This window comes from Corticium candelabrum, chromosome 4 (assembly GCF_963422355.1).
Source record: "Corticium candelabrum chromosome 4, ooCorCand1.1, whole genome shotgun sequence".
Lineage (NCBI taxonomy): Eukaryota > Metazoa > Porifera > Homoscleromorpha > Homosclerophorida > Plakinidae > Corticium > Corticium candelabrum.
The window spans coordinates 1,480,040-1,502,078 of NC_085088.1; the positions used below are offsets into that span (position 1 = coordinate 1,480,040).

Genomic DNA, 22,039 nt, shown 5'->3' on the forward strand with positions numbered 1-22,039 from the left:
CCACCATTTGTTGTTGCAATTTGATTAAACAATTACAATAAATTCGAGTTTGGCAACAGTTTCTTGTTTGCTTGTTACAACCCACGTAGCACAACAGAATAAGGTTGTAATGTTTTAGAGGTGTTTGTCTACATGTCTGTGTGTCTGTGTGTAAACAAGATATCTCTTGAATGATTAACACATCAATATAAAAGTTTCAGAATATGGAGATCTTGCCAAAATCTTGGACGAGTTCCAAATGGGCACTCAGGGTCAAGTAAACTCTGAGATAATGAATGTTTTACATTTTGACATGTTCCATTATTGTTATGAGGTTTGTGTGACTCAATCGAGATGGCTTGTAGTAGTTCACAAAGATGATTTAGACTATCCTTGTGAGTAAACCATTCAAAGATTCAAGAAGTGACCCGTCCACATGCAAAACCTCTGCAACTCTAGCACACAAGTCAAGCCCCATTTTGACACTAGCAATTGTCAAAAAACAAACAGTTGGTGAGTCTCACCAATAGCCTATATACCTACTAGTCATATGTAAATGTACTACTGACTGAAAACATACATAGCTCAACGATGACCTTATCCAATAGGACGTCCTTGAAGGAAACTCTTTATCACCTGTAACATACAACCAGGCTGTGACCTTGGAGAAAAATGTCCCGCTCCCTACAGAACAATAGTAAAAGAACCAGGAAGCAATGACATACAACTGCAGATAGTTGACCTTGACTGTCAGAACTGACATTACACTTTCCCATTCTTTAATAAATCCTCCAACCTGATTGTCACAAAGCCACATTCGGGAAGATACAGATGGCATAAGGTTCAGCGACTCAATGGCCCACTCAGAAGCAAGGTAATTGTACAGCATGTCATCAAGACCGCTATAGATCAATATGTCTATATACTACAACAGAATAAAGCATATCCAATAGAATGTACAAGTACGTACACATACAGTAACCTTACAGGTACTAGCTTAGAAATGACATGAGAGGCTGGAGAAGTCGTCCACTCAAAGCGCTTCGTGACACTTGCGCTACAGTTGCAACATTCATGACACATAAACATCTAGTTAACACCAACCTGATCCACCTGCAAGGTGTCCATTGAGGTGAGTCTGCTGAAATGTGAAGAGCGTCTCTAACATCCAATTGCTGAAAGTACATGGTTTCTGCTGTCTGGTTTACACAAGTCAATTTCGTGTAACCAGCAGCAGTGACCTGTGATGGGACCACAGCTTGCACCACTACAATCTGGAGTTATATACTTGAAATACTGTCTTGCCTCTGGCAACTGCAATGTGTCACGCGGTGGAACACCTCCACTGCAATTTGACTTTAGATCATAGAGATTGATGCCTTTATTGTAGACTGTAGTGTGGAATTCTTCTACCTGAAACAAATGCTTCTTGTCTAATCACTGAGGTCACAAAAGCACCAAAACACCCACAGCTGTCTTGCATGCATCACTATTTGGAGAAGCAAAATTACAAATTCCTTCCTCACAGCAACTGCCTTGAAGAGACTGCCATAACCTGCACAACACACAAACATGATACAGACATGCAGCATGCACATGCACACACACACACACACACACACACACACACACACACACACACACACACACACACATGCAGCATGCACATGCACGCGTGCGCACACACACACACACACACACACACACACACACACACACACACACACACACACACACATACACAAGATACTGTACATTCAATAAAATTTAATGTGTATATGCAAATTATTAATGTACATAAAAGAATGTACAAAAATTACCTTTCAGCAATAAGGCCATGATAATAAGCATAATAAATACTTGCATTGGCAAAAATGGAACCGTCCAATATGGGATTCCCAACAATAATTCCCTAAAAATCAATAACTTTCAACATGTAATTGTTGCACACTCATCCACAGAGTACCTTCAGTGGAATGTCCACTGATTTGTTGCCTATTATTTTCTCAGCCAAACGAATGGCCTGTACACCTCCATATCCTGACCCTCCAATAAACAACTTATTCTCAGAAAACTCATCAAACTCTTCGTAAAATTTAAGCAGTGCCGCATAGTTGTCATTCACTAACTACAAAAAAACAATAATTTAGTGCTTTTTCATAGTTGAGTAATAAAACATCTCACCTTGGAACTACTATAGCTAAAATTATCATTGCTCGACATCGAGAAACCAACCAGAGCTGGGGAATCCAAGTATATGATACTTGCATTCTGCACAAAACTTCAACTTACTGATGATAATTATCCAAAGCACAAAGAGTTAATATTTAAGTTAAACAGTGTTACACCAACTGCTAGAGTCATGCATGTAATTCTCAGATCACTGCCTAAATGTCAACTTTGAGCAGCATAGTAAAAGCCTCGCGTAGTCAGACCTTAACCCTGCCCTCCCACCAAAATGAGGGCGGGGCTAAGGTCTGGTAGAACTAGTAAAAAGGATGGTCACTCAATGAATCAGTACCTTCCCCCAAACTAAAAGCATTAGAACAAACCAATAAAACAAAAATCAATGAATATCCACAACTGTGTTAAATTATCTAGAGTTAGATCCAAACAGAAAACTTTGCACTGGAATCTTCCAGTACTATTTAGATATGAATGTATGCACGAATTTAATGAAAGGGCTACTGCAGCGCAAAAATCAAAAATTATTTTTGAGTTAAGTTAAAAGATCTACATATGTGTACTTTCGAAAAAATAATATTAGATTTTTGCGAATGTACTGAGAGAGAATAAGAGCAGTTGAAAGTTACTTCCGCTTTTCCATTTCCAGAATGGGCTGGATTAGCACGTTGACGACATTGGAGGCACCCTATCCATTGTTGTGATACTTGAGTATGGTGCGGCGTTGTGTTGCAGCAGACTGCAACAACTTTAGTCTGGATTTAGTGTATTTCGGTTTCCAAAATCCACAGTTTCGTAAAAGTTAGGAGAAACAAATTCAACAAACAAGAGACTGCTGAGAAGATCCAACAGAGCACAATGGAGTTTGCAGCTGTCACTTCAAAGAACACTATTTTGCGATTTCGTTGCAACAAACACACACACTTGCGTAGCAATCATAATTTTGCAGTAACCGCAATCACACACCTACAGACATCCCATGTACAGCTGTCAGCAACTTCTGCTTCTGCACACTAGAACTTACCACAACATGTTCACTGTGTTCGTCAAAATCGGCAGATGAGGGCAATTCATCAGTAGATGAACTGTCAGCGAGTGGCTCAAACATACACGGTTCCACAGATCCAACGTCTTCTGCTGCGTCTTCAGATGACAATGTCGACGTCGACGAACTGAGAGATTGCTCTCCCGCATGCTCCAGCAAGTTATTCAACCATTCCGGAAATACTATTGCAGAAGCTGCTCTCAATCTCTCAAAACACATGAAAAAATCTAATTTTATTTTTTCTAAAGTACACACATGTAGATCTTTTAATTCAGCTCAAAATTTTGATTCTTGCACTGCAGTAGCCCTTTAATTACATTTTATTACAGAGACATTCAGAGACTTGTGTTTACGCAACATTTCAGAGACGCGAGCTACTGTACATTTGCGCCAAAAAGCAATGGCTGTATGCACTGATGGAAGTGACAAGAACTGCAATGCAAAGTTACAGGTGAGTCCAGTTTGTACAACAGGACCCCTTCAGTGTGTGGTAAAAACAGCTGTTCATATGTGGTCCATCACACATGAATACGAATAAAAGGATAAGGAGGCGAGCAGTATCGCCGTCCGGATCTGTTTTGGCGTCCACTGCGCTTCCGCGGAATTACCGACTGTTGTCGATGTCACGCGATATTACACGTGGTGGCGAGAAAACCCTCTTCAGCGTCACGATAGAAAAGCATTGCCCGCCTGATAAGTATGCGTAAGTTGTGTCTAGGTGTTTCAGCTACTGGACCAAACAGCACTCTTTGCAAACTGCGATCTACGGTAGATATTCTAGAAGTTGGAGCCCCGATTGAAAAAGTTACAAACATGTCCGATAGAATTTATCATTTAATCAGTTAAAAGCATACATAAGCATATCTCATTCTGCAAACGCGTAAAATGTCTAAATTTGATTGTTGGTAACCAACAATGAAAGATGTATGCTGGGCACAATTTACTAGCGCATGTGGCCGAAATGTTTCTTTAAGCATATTGCAAGCATCTTCTAGCATTTTCTAAAGCATAACTGTAAATTTGGAACAGGTAGCACATGACCAAACCAGTTAAAATGTGTGCTACAACCAGCAGCTGTTTGCCACACACTTCTGGTCTAATTCTATAGTTGATTAATTAAAGATGCCCACTCATGATTCACAGCGATTGTGCAAACATACCCATGCAAATTTGAAATCATGCCTTTACACTTATCCATTTACCAGTTTGAGATAACATGCTGTTGAACGACAAAGCGATTTCTCAATCTTTTCATTGTTGCACGCTACGCAAAAATGGGTGGAACACAGAGCACATACTAGCGCAATGGCATCCGGATAGACATCTACCATGTATCAAGTTATAGACTAACTGAGCAGTGTACCAACGCATACATATGACTTGCAGTTGTTGAATTTCTGTAGGAGAAACACCGCTACCGGCGCATCGTCTGTCGCTACGGGTATAGCCTATTCCTCAATTCTAGCCAGCTGTTGTAGCTACCATGTAAAGATAGATGCACAATCTGCATTGCCGGCACGGCACCGGTGACGTCCGGCACATCTCCATGGTTTATTTCACGCTCCGAGTTTCAGATGCCATCACGTGATGCTCTGTGCTCCACTCATTTCCGGGTCACGTGCAACTAGAAGACGATCGAGAAAGCACTTTGTCGTTTAACAGCAAGCTATCTCAAGATGGTAAATGGTAAATGTGTGGAAAAAGAATCTAACACGTTTGCCGTTAGCTTTCCCAAAATGTCAAGTACAAGAAGCAAAACTGCTGTGGCGGACAAGAACACGATTCGCCTTTCTCTATATACTAGGAATAAAGGCTGTATGTCATAGAACGTGGTGCACGCTAAAATGTTCCCTTGTCCCTTGTTCTGCTTCTTTATGACATAACTTGAAATCGTGGCACGCTTATAAGTTTGCGTGGGTGTGCCTGCGCGTGCAAGGTAAATTGTGAGTGGGCACCTTTAAGTAACACAGTTCTTCCTATAAGAAACAAAACATTGCTTGTCCTAACTATACTGAATGTTTATCATAACAAGCCTGCAGCTCTTTATGCTAAGTTCTACCGTTTGACTATTGTTGGCAGTGGAAACACTTCTTGGCAGTTTGTTGGTTTACATGTAGTGTTAGATCACATGAACTACGCCCTTTAGCGCGCGTTATGCTGAACAACTTTTATGCATCCTGCCCTTGGCAGGCTGCCATGTTTAGTTCTTCTTTTGCGACAGTGAGTAAACCAAGACTAACAAACACCACACTAACCGAATTCCAGCTGTAACCGTTGAGTCCAAGTGTTAAATCATCATTCACCTACCGTAAAGCGTTCTCATCACCGTCAACTAGTCACAACTTTACACTGACATACGCACACGTACCCGAAACGGTCCATGGCCTGACAACAATTCGTCCATTGCGCTACATCCGGGACCAAGACCGAGCCACAACACAACGGGATCCGTCTGAGGAGAGTTGCACGACTCAACAAACCTAAAAATACGAAAATTCGCAGCATCTTATCTTCGAGAAAAGTGAGGTATGCAAGTCCGTATACCAGTAGTGAAGGCGTTCACCCTGTAAGCCGCTAAGATATCCCGAGTATTGATTGAACCTTAACAAGGATAATTTATCATCAGACAGCCCAGGCAAAGAAGTCACTAGACTGGAGTGCTCTGCACGAACAGATGCAAATCCAAAAAGAACAGCAACATAGAGAGTGAGACATATCATCTTCCCAAAGTTAAGCTCCCGTATGTGAAACCAAGCACTCGCGCTCCGAAAAAGGCGGAGCTCGCAATCAAATTATTGTTACTTTCTCCTTGTTTTTCTGCCATCAGGACAGGACAAATTATAAAAATAAAACATTTCATAATTAATGAATTACGATTGCTAGTGAAGGTAAATCATTGGCTTAACAAATCACGTGACTAGCCCGTTTTAGCTCATCCGCCTCGTGCAATGCTATCAGGTCTCCGTCGATCTCTGATGAGTTCTGCTACTCATTCCAAACGACTTGTTGGGAAAGTCGCTGTGGTGACCGCTTCAACGGACGGGTAGAGTCTCTAGCCTACGTGTAATATTGCAACCTCTAGATCTGTTTATTACAACTACAGAATCGGGTTTGCTATCGCTCGAAAGTTGGCCCAAGAGGGTGCACGTGTCGTTGTCAGCAGCAGGAAAGAGGTTGGCACCACACCCACTCCAACACAAAAAACAATTGTTGTTGAGCGTGCATAATGTACCAATTGGTTTGGAATTTTATTACTATTTATTTAGTCGATACAGTTATCGATTTGAAATTATTGTTTGAATTAATAGGTAAATTTATTTTTGATAAACTTTGTAAACCAAGCAGACATACGAGTTGTCTATTTATTTTTGGAGACCTTTCTAGACATTGTATGGACATATGTGCATTGTTGTTATAGACTCGACTTCACAACTTTGTAACAATTCTATTAGTGCTTTTGCGTCTTTGCATTACATCTATAGACTCGAATTAAAGAAGCTGTTCGGTCACTGACGGATGAGGGACTGTCTGTTAGTGGTGTTGTTTGCCATGTGGGAAAGAAGGAAGATAGAGAGAACTTGATTGACAAGGAACAACAGTATTCTGATGTCTGTACACACGATACAATCTAATTTTCAATATTCAATTTCCAACAGGCTGTGAAAGAATATGGAGGTCTAGACATTCTCGTTTCCAATGCAGCAGTTAATCCAACATTTGGTCCAATCTTAGAGGTGACAAATACTTTTATGTGTTTTTGGCTGTTTATATGCAGTCCTTGTTTTGCAGACACCTGAACAAGCATGGGACAAGGTGCGTTTTGTCTTCATGCTCTTTGTACATTTGAGTCTGTATCAAACATTCGTGCTCGTAGATTTATGAAGTCAACATCAAAGCAGCAGCTATGCTTACTGCATCATGTGTTCCTCACTTGGCAAAACGAGGGTTTGAAGTGCATTTTTAGCTCGGATTAATTGTATCAAATTTCATGTGAGAGATTTGTTATGTAGAGGAGGTAGTATCGTCTATGTGTCATCTATTGGGGGATTTAATCCTTTTGAAGTAGACAACTCTGTGTATAATTCTGTTTCTCTTTTATACATTAGACTTTGTCCATATTTCAGTTGCTTGGTGCCTATTCAGTCAGCAAAACAGCCCTGTTTGCACTAACCAAAGCAGTGTCAAGAGAATGTGGTCCTAAAAAGATCAGAGTCAACTGCATAGCACCAGGCATCATAAGAACAAAATTCAGTGAAGCTGTAAGTAGCCATTTGTCTCAGTTGTGGGTTCATGGTAGCACCCCGACTCTTGATGAATTGGTACTACCCATGGTTACACAACTAGTGCATTGTGTTCACAGCTGTGGTCTAATCAACCTATCCTGAACCATTTGCTTGATACCATACCACTGAAAAGGTTCTGGACTTCTCGACTGCACATGCCAGTGTTTAAGTATCAATGCTGGTATCACTCTTTGTTTAGGATTGGTGAGCCTGAAGACTGCGCAGGCACTGTCTCATTTCTTTGCTCAGATGAAGCACGGTATATAACTGGTGAGACTATTATCATCTCAGGGGGAATGCAATCCAGATTGTGATCAAGTGTGCTCAAAACACTCAACTCAAATGTATCTGCAGTGTAAGCTTGGCACTGTACCAGTTTTTGCGGACATGTTTAGTTTATTAATACTCAATGATTGTGGAGTTACATACAGTACAAGACTTTTGCATTACAAACATTACAATGAATAACTGATGCATGTGTGCAGTCCATGTTTTGTCAACCTTTCCAGAGGTATTTATTTGTGTCAGCTGTCTTTTCCCTTTCGCTTAAATATCTCTGAGACCTTTCGCTTGCTTCTTCCTTGTGCTGTGTTACGAGTTTGTCGCTCAAACGTAGGTTTGAACCTTCTGAAGAAACCACCTCCTTGAGAGGTCTCCCCTCCGTCACTACTGCAAGGTTCACTCGTTCTGGTACCTACATCTTACAACACCAAGATATGCAAACCTGTGGAGACTTCTCTCTTCGATTTTTGACTCATGTTCAGTAATTAGACTTGACACTGTCTCCTACAAGTTACAGAGTACAGCACATCACGAGACATGGTAAATATGACTCAAAGACCTTCTCGGGGAGGTCTAATACTTGTATGTCAGCGAGCAGATATTTTAGACCAGGCACCATATACGTTGCCAAATGGTCATCTGAAAAGACTACAAATGTTTAATTAAGAAAAGGTAACGTTTCTTAGACTGCCATATGTGGTGACATAGGCAAAGAGGATACAGCAGCAGCTAAGGGCCTTGAAGCCTTCCAACAATTCCACAGCCACATCTCGTCTCCGAGTTGCATTTGATGTCTCATTGTTGGCTTTGGCAATAGCGGTTAGTCTAGGAAGTATAACTGTAAATCACAAAAATACATTTAATCTCTGTCTCTAACAGTGAGGTAGAAATTGAGCATACAATCATCTCTAAGCTTAGGCTCTACATTTGGTCCAATGTCTCCCAGTGTTTTGACCATTTGCAACAGCACAGCATGTTCATTTTGATAGAACGGATCATCCAAAAACAACTGAAACTGCACTCTGATTTTCTCCAACAACTAGAGACAATGCGTTATAAACACAATGAAAGTAGACTATTGCACAGATACTTACAGCACTGTCAGAAACTGACTCGGCCAACACTCCAAATGCAGGTATAGTGTAGCGTCGAACCACCCTTACAACAAATGCACAGGTCACTATCTAAATTCATTCTTATATCTTCATCTTGGAGTGCCATTCCGTCAGTGACATCTCATGCAGTTGTTGCCATTTATGACACTCTTGGCAATCTCAGGATAAACACACAATTTAAATTCTCACATTTCGGGGTCTGAAGCCAATGTCACCAATGCAGGAGCAACTTTCTTTGATATCAAGTCTGCGTCAACGCCCTTGATTAAATACTATAGGTAAAACAATGGTAAATAAGCATCACAAACGATACGGAAGGAGTAAGACGGATACCTCGAGAAGACTTGCAGCACAACAGCGAACTTGAAATGCAGAATTTACAAGAACTTGCCAAACGACGCCAATAAGTACCTCGTGGTAAACAGGATCAGAGCTGAGTAAAATATAATCAAATCACAACAACCTGCAAATGAGAAACCAAGAAACTGTCTTACCTCATCTCCAAAACTGTTGCCTTCAAGCTGTCTATTGGAGCATAATGCTGAGCAAGCACAACCAGTGTGCTTTGCAGATACTGAACTAAATCATCTCGATCCTATTGAACAACGACTGTTACACATAATAAACAAAGACATCTAATACAGTCCTAATTTACTCCATTTACAACAGCTAAACAAACTGCATAAATTTCTTGATGCTTAGATCCACTGTCTACCTTCTGCATGCATGACATTTGTTGCAACAAATCATGATTTTACATCTGCTTATAAAGGTAGTCACAACTTTTTATAACAAAAAATTAAGTAGCAAAATTAAATTACATTGTATGCTGTAATTGTTATTGTATTGCCTATACAAAACCTCTTTGAAAGCTGCCAGAACTCCACTGACGTAGACTGGTACCAACGCAGTGGTCAAACGAGTGGACCCATCAGCTACTGCATTTTCTACAAATAATGCACCACTCATGCATTAGTTCACTACACGACATGTATTCAGTTACACCTACCATCAGAAACTTTCAACAAATCCTCAAAGAAAGTCCTGATCTGCAATGAAGCACCACAGTGGTTCACACAAAGTTGCTAACTGGCTGTGTGTTGTGCACACCTTTGAGCGACTGAATGCAAGTCCAAACATCTGGCAAATTGTATTCAAGTAAACCCTAAAGCTGTGCACAGTTCCCTCCATCGTCAATTCAACTTTTTCTACAATAGACATTCTATAACTATGGCTTGAAACTGACAACAAAATCTCACCAATAATCTGACACAACTGAGGTAGACTAATCACAAAAAATAATTAGCAATACTAATAATAACATTAACACATGAGACTTACAACTGCTCTTCAAACCAAACTAACGAAGACCAACTCTCAGACTCCTTAGAAATGTGATCTATAAATTTTGCATGCAGCTCATAAAGCGTCTCAGAGCTCCCAGTAATTACAGCCAAGTCAAGAAGAGGTATATCTTTGGGATATGAGGCAGCAATACCTACAAAACCCATTAATTAAGCACAAAAGCATACACGTGTTTTCAACACATCTATATCAAACCAGAATTAATTCGTTGGTCTCCAGATCTAGTGTCCAATGGGCCTGATTTCAATGAAACAATGAACAAGTGGATCATAATTTTAAGAAGTCAATTGTATTTACCACTAAGAAGTATAGATGCAAACTGCCATGAAACAAGTTTGCATAAAGTCTCTAGTCTGAAGACAATTTGTGTCTCTTCCAAAGTGTTGTGTACGTCTTCTAGATCAGACTTTGCAGCAACAGCCTAAATGATGAACATTAAAATAAATCTAATGCATTTAACATACACATGCACGTGCACATGCACGCACATGCACAAGCACATGCACGCACGCATGCACACGCACACACACACACACACACACACACACACACACACACACACACACACACACACACACACACACAGCCACACTTGTACACACCTCGACTGCTTTCTTCAGTTGCTCTAACTGTGGCCCCATTACTTTGTCCTCAAGGCAGTCCAATTCAAAAGACCAAGCAGCAAAAGCAGGCAGCAAAACATGTTGTGCAGCCAAAACCACCTCCTTGCTACCATCCTTCAAAGCTAACTGAACAAGATCGTGACACTAAAAACAAAGCAATTGATCACATATTAGCAATGCGATACCACGTCATACACAGACCTGAGCATATTTGTCTTCATCATCTATAAATGCTACAATAAGACCAAGGCTACGAACAACTGAGGCACGAACTTCATCAGATTTGTCATCTAACATCTGCTGAAGCATAGACAGTACAAGCGAGCTGCGAATCTCACTCTGAAACAAAACTAAGCACTGCAACATGGCAAGTAATATATGTCAATACAATCAGTTACTGGAAGGTAAGGAGCAAGGGCTCCACACGACTCGGCAACAAGAAGACGTCTTTCACTGTACTTGTGAGTTATCTACCATAAAGATGTATATAATAATAGCTCTTGTTGACAAACCGTGTGATAAAGGTTTGATATGAACCTGCTCCCAGCACTGTGGCAGCAACTCTCCTTCCACTCGAGTTGGCCCATTGTGCTTGGCAAAAGCAACGCATCCACTCAAAATCATTTGCCTGCATGACAAAACAACTGCGATAATCGACACCCTGTAACCTTATCGTAACTGTGCAGAACCTCTGTTCTGTGCCTGGTCGCTTGATCAGATTAAACATCATATTCAACAGCTTGTCACGATCTGTTGCCTCTGGATGATGACTTACAGTACACAACAACACTGGAATCAGTTCCTATCGTTAAGTCATCATTCACCCAATAATAACACCAAGAATATTGTCAACAAGTATTCTCTCACCTCCCGTTTCGCTAGAATAACATTGGGAACAATATGAGGAAGACAGCGACCAAACACAAGTACAGGTGTTTCTCCCCGATTATCCAGTCGAGCAACCTACAAGTAAAGAGGCATGTGAAAACAACTGCAGAGTGACCAATTACTGCTAATTTTATACCTCCTGCCCAAGTCTAGTGTTAAGAGTAGTCTGAACAGATGCTAGCAATGCCTGACGAAAAGCAGTAGACATTTGTCTGAAAGTCAAATACATTCCACTTGCCAATCATCATGTTACGCAGTATAAGCACATACCTGCTCCTACTGACTCTACTGTCTTCATGTGACTCAGATTTTTCATTCCATTTTTGATTATTTTGTTCTATCACCTTTGTAATTAAAGCACAATAATTGGACACAATTAACGTAATTAGCTACTAACACATGCACACACTTTCACACTCACAAGCTCACACAACAACACAACACAATGCAATGTACATATAAACTAACATTGGCTTTCCCTTGATTTGCCAAAACGACAGTGTCCTGCTTGATACTTGATACCGAATTAACACTGCTAACATTCTCTGCTTGTTGTCGGACAGGAGAGAGATCACTGACTGATAAGGAGTCTTCTCCATTTGGTGTGCTTTGGCGTGCTATACTCAATTGGTGGTCAGAGGATTCTTCACTTGACAGCCGAGTAATAGTTTTAACCTGAGATCTCAAATGCTTTATTTCATCATCTCGTAGCTCTAGCTCTCGTTTAGCAGAAACAACTTGACTATGTAGACCACAATATGCCAACATACAAACTCTCATGCTTCATGAACAATACCAACTGACCTTTCCAGGTCTCGAATTCTCTTGTTGAGCAACTCATTTTCTCGTTTCACAGCAACAAGTTCGCTATCTAGAGATACCATATGCTTCTCCTGCATTCAATGATCAAAAATTTTGGTCAAGTACTCTATACCTGTTAAGGCTACCAACCACTAACCAGCAATTGCCTTTTCTCTTCATCCACTAACTGAGGTATCAAATGGTTCCCATAGTTACGATACAAATGTAAAATATCAGGAGGTCGTGGAGTATTTAGACCAACGTTGTCCCAGTTCTCCAAGTCCTTTTTGAAGCAACAAAATAATATGAATAAGTTACACACCATACATCGATCTTGAAGACCTACTTGATCACTAATTTCATCCGCAAACGTGATGGACGTTAGCTTATTACCATTGGTCAACAAAAACTCGTTGATTAAAAAATTTATAGCTCTCTTCTCATGAGGCTTCATTTCGTCCTGCAGAAACATGATATCTAATAGTTCGCACAACTAATGAATGATGACATTTCATTCTAGAAGCATACTTGCTCAAGAGGCTGCTCTTCTCGTTTTTGAGACAAATTTGTAGCATCTTGTTCTGTAAATAAAATAGGTCAGTTAATTTCCGTTTGTTGAATGAGGTATGAACCTGCTGCTGATGTCAAGCTTCCTCTCAATTTCTTAATGGTCTCATTGGCTTTCCTCAATTCATACTCCAACACTTTATACAAAGACTGAATTATTAAGAGTGTGTGTGTGTGTGTGTGTGTGTGTGTGTGTGTGTGTGTGTGTGTGTGTGTGTGTGTGTGTGTGTGTGTGTGTGTGTGTGTGTGTGTGTTACAATCCTAAATCACCACCAACTGCACAACGTAAAATCACAAATCTCAACCTGCTATCTTGTCATCTTCGTCTCTGCCATCGTCTGATAGCCTCGACATATCCATCGAATCAAACGTCGAGACGCTCGCACTGCGAGCTAAAAAACGAAAAACACAACACACCAAGTACACAAACAAACGAAACAGACGCAGGCACATAATCTTACGCAATACTTGCAGCTGCACAGGACGTTCAAAGTTTCCTGGATTAGAAAAAAAATTGCGCAAGCGCGGCAGCTCTTTTCCAGCCTCTGTCAACTCCAAGTGCAGCTCCAGCGCCGACAGTAAAAATCTTTGTTCCAGAAGACGCTCTGCTATGGAATCCCAACCGAACACCGACTCTGCCATAGTGCACCTATAGTTACGTAACGTGCGCTAGTTGTTCTTACGTAGGCGTGGTCATAATGGCTTCGATCAACTTGATGCGAGAATGTTGGGACACTATAGCTTTGTCCAAGCGCATCTACGTCGGTGCTATTACAGTTGGAGTAATATGTGTATCTGTGGTGTCGCCATGGGTCGGATTTGCTCTTCTGAGGCTGCTTTTTCGTCTCTTCTTACTATTTGCTGGCTTTGTTATTGGAATTATTCTCTATACTTGCTTCGGGCAGCGTAGAACGAGACGAATTTACTTAAAACCAAATCCAATCTCAGAAATTCTCAGTAGGCAGGTAATTGGCTATTAGTTTTGTGTCTGTATGTATTGGAGTCTACAGACTTGCAAATGACATTGAAGTGCGGACTTTCATGTAGTTATTTACGGTATCTAGTACTGCAGAAAGAGGTATTATGTTGAAATAGGATTGCAGATTTGTAGTTAATGTTTTTTGAGCAACGAACCGGATGTTTGTTGTTTACACACACACACACACACACACACACACACACACACACACACACACACACACACACACACACACACACCACACACTACACACACACACACACACACACACACACACAGACACACACACACACACACACACACCACACACTACACACACACACACACACACACACACACACACCACACACACCACACACACACACACACACACACACACACACACACACACACACACACACACACACACACACACACTAATGTTTGCTTCTAGTTTCAAGTTGTGTCTCGATGTTCGCATGTGTATGGTATAACAACAGATCTCGTTGGTTGTCAATAGAAACCTGCAACATCAGACGCAACTGTTGCAAAGCCAACCGTCTTGTCTCGATCGTTGGACCGAGCATTGCAAGAAGGTTCAAACCAGTCATTCTGGTCACATTATGAAAAGCATGTGTCTCATCTGGTGGTGCTCTGTGTGTAGTCTTCGAAAATTTGTTTCGAGACTACATGTTGACATGGTTTAAGAAAGTAGCAGAAGATGAAGAAGGCTTCAAGGCCATTATCATGTTTGACGTACCTGAAAGCAACTGTTGAGGAGAGGTTTGAGAACATGGTCGTGTTTGTAGGGATGAAGCGTGGGTTATAGTTGAAAAGCTTGCTCAACGTCTAAAAGCTGTGGATATGGTGAGGCTACAACTGGGAGTACGTTTGTTTTTGTGCTACACAAAGGTGTGTTGAAGGTCAAATTTTTGACCGAAGATGTTGTGATTAAACTTACAAACCACTTTCAAGAGCTCCGTCACTCACAACATTTTCAAACTCGGTAAGATTAGTTTGTGGTATGATGTCAGTTGCATGTAGTTATGGTTGCAGCTTGTGATTTAGAGCTACAGGCTGTCAGTCCACTGCGTTTGTCTTACACCCGTGTGTAGAATCTACTGCAAAGGAAGTAGAGTTTTTACGGGTTATATCCGAAGTGAGTAAATCTCATTTGTTAGACACTTGTTCACTTTTTGATATAGTTTTTAGGTGTTAGTGTGTGCACTGCTGCCTGACTCAGACTCACAGTGCACGGCAATGAAAGTTCTGTTGAGGGAAGTCTTAGCCTTTCAAGGTACTGTATTATACTGCTGGAGCGAGATGATGAGGATGTCATGTTTGTTGTTAGTTCTGCAGCCTGGTATTGAGGAACTGTGTGACCCAGACTATATCAACCAAACTTTACTATCACATCTTGAGTACAGGGAGGCTGTGACAGAGAAGACTAGAGCATCGTATGCGTATGCACAGACATATGGTGGTCAGTATTGTGTGTGTGTGTGTGTGTGTGTGTGTGTGTGTGTGTGTGTGTGTGTGTGTGTGTGTGTGTGTGTGTGTGTGCTTGCATGTGTGTGTGCATGTATGCGTGTGTGTATGCATGCGTTTGTGCATGCGTGTGTGCACGTGTATGTGTGTATGTGTGGGGGTGTGCATGTGTGTGCGTGTGTGTGTGTGTGTGATTTGTTAGTGAGAGCAACAGCTACACAATGTGTGTAATAGAATATATAAACATGGTATTTGACAAACAAACAAAAAACATTTAACACCCAAACTTCAATGTCTTCATGCGTTTGTCTTTCTTGTTTTGTCTATTGTGTACACTTATTGGAATGCTGTATGTGCTAAGAAAGTGCTATAACATGCTAGCTTTTATCAAGATAATAAAGGAATGCCACGAAATAGAGAAACTTCAAGGCATTAGGTAAGTGTTGCACATGATTGTACTTGCTGTACACGTTTTATTAATTACAAAACAACAGGTATCACATTATTGCTGAGATTATGCAAGCAACAGTTATACAGAACTTGAAGGAGGCAAAGGGAATTGGTGCAGAAGGTGCAAGGATTGCTCGGCATCTTGCTGATAGCAAGTTAACTCGTGTTTTGTGATATGGTTAGAACGTGATGCTGTCATTGGTCATGTCAAAGGAGAACTACTAATGAACAGGAATTTAAAGAGATACATTAATCAGGTCATTCATGATTTGTCAATATTAGGTTTTAGTAAGATATGCATTTTTCTTGCAGTGCAAGTTTGCTCAGAACTTGTGTGAAAAACGAATTTATGAACTTGGTGGCCCAGACTATGAGGTGGATTAGTCTTACTGTAGCAAGATGTTTGCTAGTTGACTGTGCACCGTTGCAGAGTTCAGCATCAGCAGAATCTGAGAAGTTGCCTCATAATATAAAGAAGGTGTGCAGACATTGGCATTTGTCATGTGTAGCATGTGACAATTCGAATTTACTAAATATAGATTAGCTTTGCTGAACTGATGTCTGATGAGCTCGCTCGTGGATTTCTAATTCAATTTATGAACCAAAAGAGAACTAGTGCACCACTTAGGTAAATTATCAGCTATGGTTCAAACTGCTGTGTGTTATGAATGCATTTTTATAAACATAAATGTATTAGACTTTGGATTACCATTGAAGAGTTGCTAAAGACTGATCTTGTGAGTAGTTATTCTTGGAGACTGTTAGTTAGCTGTTCCTAAATAGTCTGCTTGTAGGATCAGATGAGATACCATTCTAGTAAACTCTACAAGTTACATCTTGCTACAAATGGTCCAGACCCTGTCATGGACTTGCCCAGTAGTGTTGTGATGGATTTCAGTGCATTCAGTGAAGGAAAGAAGGTACAACATGTACAATAATCATCCGGTGGAGTCTAATTGTTGTTTGTCAGGATAAAAGGGCCGTTATTGCTTTGCAAGATGAAGTGTATGATTTAATTGAGGAACAGTACTATAGAAAATTTCTTGGTAGTGAACTCTACTTTCGATATGTGAACGAGAAAGGACCTGACACATCTAGGCTATCTCCACCAGTGAGCGAGGAAGATAAAGATGATTATTGCTTGGTTGGGGAAGAGGACAATATGGATAGAGCTTATGCACTAAAACTAGACGTACTGAAAGGGAGTTTGAGAAAAAAGGCATTAAATACTAGCTGACGTACTGTTCGTATGTGCCATTGATGATACTATATTTTAGATGACAGTTTTGAAGGGACTTCGTAGCAGACAATCTGCTTCTCCAGTAACTGACATTGTGCATGTGGTGTGGCTAACAGTCACTGTATGTGTGCATGTATGTAGGATATTGCTCAATTGCAAGTAGAGGTGGAGCAACTTCAATCTGAAATCAGAGAATTGGACTTTCACATTGAGAGAACTCGTACAGTCACACACCTACTGTCTACAGTTTATCTCCATATTTATTTACATTTGATGATTATTGCAGATGAGTATGTATCGACGATAGGAAAATGGAAAATTCAGATACCTTGTTGTGAGGTTTGACAAGAAGCCTTTGTCATTGTATTGTTTTGTTATACTATATTGTTACTTGGTTAACATTGGTGTTTTATAATCTTGTTGCCAGTAATTTTGTCTGTAGCTAAGTAGCTTGTGGAAAGCAGCTTTATTTTGTAATAGAATTGTATTTGTTTTAATTAACTACATTACTGTACTGCAAATATTAAGTGAAGCTCAATTCTTATGTTAGTGGGCATACATGCATATGAGCATATATTTGTGCCAAATCTGAGCTAGTCAATTGTATCGTTTGCTATCAATACAGGTATTTGTACGTACAGCTTGTTATTGCATGACATTTGTAATGTAGTAGGTTTTATTACATGTTTTTTAAATTGATTTTTAATGACAGTTACGCGTGATTACAGTATTTGTCAATTGCAGGTTGTGATGGTTAAAGGTCATCATGTTCCAGTGTACACTATTATTGTACACAGAAGATCCGACTCTGAATGTGAATTATCTGACCAGGAAGATGAGGATATGAGTTCAATGGCTGCTGGGTCGTCAGGCTGGGTTGTAACTCGAAAACTGACGGACTTTGAGGCTATGCATAACAGTTTGAAAGAGGTAAGTGTTTGTTTGTCTGTTTTAATTGTTCTCACATTATAGTTACTGACTGGAAGAGGCATCTTCGTGTTGCCTGAAAAACAGATCTACAAAGATGTATTGTATCTGCTTAGTGCTTTTAATTAAGCACGTGTAGCAGCAGCAGTAGTGACATGTTTTTGGTGATCAGCTTCAGATTCAGCTTTATTGATGTTACACACACACACACACACACACACACACACACACACACACACACACACACACACACACACACACACACACACACACACACACACACACACACACACACACACACACACACACACGCACACATGCACACATGCACATACCTGTCATTTATTTACTAGATTATTTGATCGCTGAATACCTGATTGTTTAGTGTGGATTACTAAAACATGATCTTCCAAAGCCTTCTCAAGGATTGTTTGGCTCAAGGGATAAACATTTTCTGGAAAGGTCAAAGCAGTTACTTGAGAAATACTTACAGGTTTGTAGTTCGCATTATAATGCAGCAGCCGAGTCATAATATTGTGTGAATTTATAGTCACTGGTAAGAGATGAGAAGTTATCTTCTAGTGAGGAACTTTACCATTTTCTTATTCCGAGCCCAGAAAGGCTACGGCAAGGAAGGTATGAAACAAAACAGTGGTAAACCAGCCTTTTGCTGCTGTGTCACTTTGCCACTTAGTGTAGTCTACACTGTAGGGGTAACATTTAGGCATCAGGAATGACATCTTTAGAGTGGCTGGAAATGAAATAAACTAACTGGATTCATGATTGTTTGTTTAGCTTAAGACCAATACCACAGAAGAAATTTTTTCCAATTGAAGTGTTGAAAAGGTAAAGGACAGAATAGGTTGAGTTTGCAAGGATTAGTTGACGTTAGTTAATTTGATCATGCGTCTTAGTGTTCCATTCTTGGGCGATTTCATTGAGTCACTGATTGCTTCAGCAGAAGAAGCTGATGAGGTGTGGTATAAGTTTCCACCAATATACAGAATTGTCTTTCTACTGCTTTGTTCTAGGATGATGATCTTGATGGGTACATTGTGACTACAATCATTTATTTTCTTGGCTTTTCTTGAATAGCTTATTTTAAATGCAGCTCACGTGATAGACGTGACTCAATAGCAGAGTCTCTGTATGGCCTGATACGAGAGGTGTTTGAGCTAAAGGGAGGTCTGTGTAGTTGCAAATTTTTGAAGTTCTTTCATAAAGATGATGTTTAGTCTTTAAATGGCTGAGACGGCAACTGATGGTTTTCGTTCAAGTCACATTTGGAAGAACAATCAACAAGTAGTGTGACTGGTGGTGATGGCAAGAAGTCAAGGATTATTGAGTTGTGTTTTAGGCAAATTCGAGAGACAGTCAAGTGGCTGACATGCGATGGAATGATTGTGTACTATGTTCATACATTTCGTGATTCGTGGTGGCCAAATGGGAAACTGGCAGCAAGCAGATCAGTCAGAAGTGATGAGGTGAAATGAGGAGCGAACAGCAAGATTCATGTAAATGATCCGTTTATACATTGCAGGAAAAGGCAGCAACTAAGGAAGCAGCCAAGGAAAAGCTATTGAAAAACATTCCAGGTGATACTAGGTGTAGCATGCACACACAGAAACACACACAGAAACACACACACACACACACACACACACACACACACACACACACACACACACACACACACACACACACACACACACACACACACACACACACACACACACACACACACACACACACCACCACCACCACCACCATCACCACCACCACCTCCACCAGCTTCACCACTACACATGTGCTTTTCTAAATGCATGGATTTGCACTGTGTTTTATGGAATGTCATCATATAAATTGTAATGTTTTGTATTAGCTGTTCTGCAGAGCTTTGTTGGTCAGAAAAATAGCAGACATGGAGTATTGAAGGTTACTGATGTACCTCATGCATGACTTGATGAAGTGTTAACTATGTACACCTTTGGTCAGGTGTTTGACTCCCTTCAAGATGCAAGAACAAACAAACACATCTTTTATGTATAAGTGATGTGGTTTGATGAAGTTAAGCTATTTTGCTTATTTTGATTGTTAAGGTTCTGCTGGAAGTGGTGATGCTCAACTTGATTCCTGAAGTGAAGTCAGAAAAAGTCATACAACAAATGGAGGCAATGCAGTTGAATCAACAAATTGTTGATGAATCGGAAGTTACAGTATCAGCAACTGCAACTTGATTAATTAATTACTGATTTAATGAGTTTGCTTCACTTGATTTGTTGATACACACGGTACCTACAGTATACACGTATACATGTATTTAATTAATAAATAATGGTAATAACAGAGAAATACAAAACACTACCATTAACTAATAAGTTTACTTGACATTGCTTAGTCAGTCAAGTAAAAACATGCACAAACGTTGCGTGTGTGTGTATGTGTGTGTGTGTGTGTGTGTGTGTGCGTGTGCGTGTGTGTATTGGTGCGTGTGCGTGTGTGTATTCTCAAATCATGGCCACCCACTGATTTGACTCGCTGATTTTCAGCTCCAAAGACCCATGCAACCCTTGAAGGGATTTGCTTCTAATACCATTTTTGGCAGCAAGGAGAATGCAGCAGGTACGTAATCACCAGTCTGACAGGAAGAATGGGTGTATATACAGTCTAATTATTTAACCATGGGTACAGTACGTCTAGCAGTGCAAATGGACATTGTATTATGTATACACTATTCCATACATTTGACAGCAATGCAAATAAGTAACTGTACACATATGTACAATTTGATAACAATACAAGTGTATCAGACGGTATGCTGGAAGGACTCAACTCTACACAACCGACGTAATTGTATATTAGATGATGATCATTGTAATGACAATGATTCTGCCCCAGTCATTCAGTCAAACCCCAGTCATTTGTAGCCAGGCCCTTCGAATTCCCGCCTACATCTTTCCAGCGATGAGTCAAACCCCATGCAGTCATCCATGATCGGTCATTCAGTCAAACTCCACCCCTAATGTGGTAGGTGACCCAAGTGTCAAACTGTCACTTCTCGTAACGCGCCAAACTCCTAGGGACGCATCGCGCTGCGACCTCGCCGCTTCTTATACACGTGTCACACTAGGCATAACCACATTCTAACCTCCTTTGCTATGTGTGTTCAGCATCAGTCTGTATCTCCCTAGGCGACCGTCTGTGCATGGAATTTGGGAGCTTTTGGGACTGCGTTGGTTTAATTGTACCGAATAGCAAACGTGTACTCAGGTAAGGCATTGGCTGAGCTCGTGGACCGTCCAATTCCGAAGCTCTCTCAAAGCTTCTCGCTAACGTTCTTTCCCGTTCTTTTTTGCTGCTCTAGCTATATCTTTCACAATTTGTTCGTTTTCTAACTCTTGTTGATATCTGCGTTGTGCTAACTCCTGCCGTGCCGCCGCTTTATATCGTCGAGAGGTGTCTTCACGGACTTGTTTTCATGCTGTACGTGGCTGAATGGTTCGAATAAATATACCACATCACAAGGAAGTGCCTTGAACTTTCTCCTTTCATCTGTGACATCCACTTGTTAGCATATTCTTGGCGCGACTCTCAGTCTTCAGTTCGAATGATTGCTGTACGGCAATATTTGGCTCAATCTGTTTTCTTCAGTAATAATTGATTTGTAAGATTGGACAGTGTGAAACTGTGAGTGTCTCTCCTTCAACCCACACCAAGCGTAGGCTCAACAAGCAAGAATTGTGTGGTATATGAGTGCATGTGTGTGTATAAACATAGATATGTTTCAGACTGGATTGCCATTGAAGAGTTGATCTAGCTTGTGAGTATAGTTATAATATTCTTG

The 22,039-nt window shown here is 40.5% G+C and overlaps 4 protein-coding genes across 5 annotated transcripts; 2 read left to right on the plus strand and 2 right to left on the minus strand.

The window, feature by feature from the left end:
- Positions 1 to 451: 451 nt before the first annotated feature.
- LOC134178097 (lysosomal protective protein-like) lies at positions 452 to 5,943 on the minus strand. The gene is made up of 12 exons (XM_062644886.1): positions 5,753 to 5,943; positions 5,577 to 5,688; positions 5,464 to 5,511; positions 2,164 to 2,250; positions 1,946 to 2,107; positions 1,800 to 1,891; positions 1,450 to 1,534; positions 1,285 to 1,392; positions 1,093 to 1,220; positions 967 to 1,036; positions 722 to 904; positions 452 to 663 (listed from the first exon to the last, which is right to left on the minus strand). The coding sequence occupies exons 1-12, from the start codon at positions 5,926 to 5,928 to the stop codon at positions 577 to 579; spliced, it is 1,338 nt and encodes a 445-aa protein (XP_062500870.1). The 5' UTR covers positions 5,929 to 5,943; the 3' UTR covers positions 452 to 576.
- Positions 5,944 to 6,131: 188 nt separating this feature from the next.
- Positions 6,132 to 8,057, plus strand: LOC134178099 (dehydrogenase/reductase SDR family member 4-like). Its single transcript, XM_062644888.1, has 10 exons — positions 6,132 to 6,251; positions 6,312 to 6,381; positions 6,691 to 6,796; positions 6,863 to 6,942; positions 6,998 to 7,021; positions 7,083 to 7,153; positions 7,219 to 7,270; positions 7,333 to 7,467; positions 7,569 to 7,624; positions 7,691 to 8,057. The coding sequence occupies exons 1-10, from the start codon at positions 6,157 to 6,159 to the stop codon at positions 7,803 to 7,805; spliced, it is 804 nt and encodes a 267-aa protein (XP_062500872.1). The 5' UTR covers positions 6,132 to 6,156; the 3' UTR covers positions 7,806 to 8,057.
- Positions 8,016 to 13,785, minus strand: LOC134178095 (RAB11-binding protein RELCH homolog). 2 transcript variants are annotated; one of them, XM_062644883.1, is made up of 32 exons: positions 13,594 to 13,785; positions 13,438 to 13,524; positions 13,198 to 13,269; positions 13,094 to 13,146; positions 12,912 to 13,025; positions 12,723 to 12,848; positions 12,569 to 12,657; positions 12,233 to 12,506; positions 12,035 to 12,108; positions 11,901 to 11,976; positions 11,744 to 11,839; positions 11,566 to 11,678; positions 11,414 to 11,504; positions 11,275 to 11,346; positions 11,078 to 11,215; positions 10,856 to 11,020; positions 10,551 to 10,674; positions 10,449 to 10,490; positions 10,230 to 10,386; positions 10,148 to 10,173; positions 9,999 to 10,096; positions 9,898 to 9,937; positions 9,750 to 9,835; positions 9,383 to 9,483; positions 9,222 to 9,321; positions 9,078 to 9,160; positions 8,868 to 8,931; positions 8,674 to 8,812; positions 8,495 to 8,611; positions 8,333 to 8,421; positions 8,216 to 8,277; positions 8,016 to 8,157 (listed from the first exon to the last, which is right to left on the minus strand). In XM_062644883.1, the coding sequence occupies exons 1-32, from the start codon at positions 13,772 to 13,774 to the stop codon at positions 8,016 to 8,018; spliced, it is 3,291 nt and encodes a 1,096-aa protein (XP_062500867.1). In that variant the 5' UTR covers positions 13,775 to 13,785. The 2 variants fall into 2 exon arrangements, with proteins under 2 accessions (XP_062500867.1, XP_062500866.1); XM_062644882.1 differs by having other exon boundaries at positions 8,016 to 8,160.
- Positions 13,786 to 13,830: 45 nt separating this feature from the next.
- On the plus strand, positions 13,831 to 20,551 carry LOC134178163 (sorting nexin-25-like). Its single transcript, XM_062644969.1, has 33 exons — positions 13,831 to 14,097; positions 14,611 to 14,686; positions 14,755 to 14,839; positions 14,900 to 14,957; positions 15,014 to 15,096; positions 15,159 to 15,249; positions 15,303 to 15,387; positions 15,442 to 15,573; positions 15,960 to 16,014; positions 16,073 to 16,149; positions 16,212 to 16,285; positions 16,341 to 16,403; positions 16,459 to 16,506; positions 16,568 to 16,656; positions 16,726 to 16,765; positions 16,823 to 16,948; positions 16,999 to 17,247; positions 17,306 to 17,350; positions 17,410 to 17,488; positions 17,555 to 17,607; positions 18,013 to 18,198; positions 18,581 to 18,688; positions 18,746 to 18,831; positions 18,991 to 19,041; positions 19,110 to 19,170; positions 19,227 to 19,243; positions 19,307 to 19,380; positions 19,431 to 19,497; positions 19,553 to 19,679; positions 19,736 to 19,790; positions 20,078 to 20,130; positions 20,191 to 20,238; positions 20,295 to 20,551. Exons 1-33 carry the CDS (start codon positions 13,831 to 13,833, stop codon positions 20,430 to 20,432), a joined length of 2,946 nt encoding a protein of 981 aa, XP_062500953.1. The 3' UTR covers positions 20,433 to 20,551.
- The last annotated feature ends 1,488 nt before the right edge of the window (positions 20,552 to 22,039 follow it).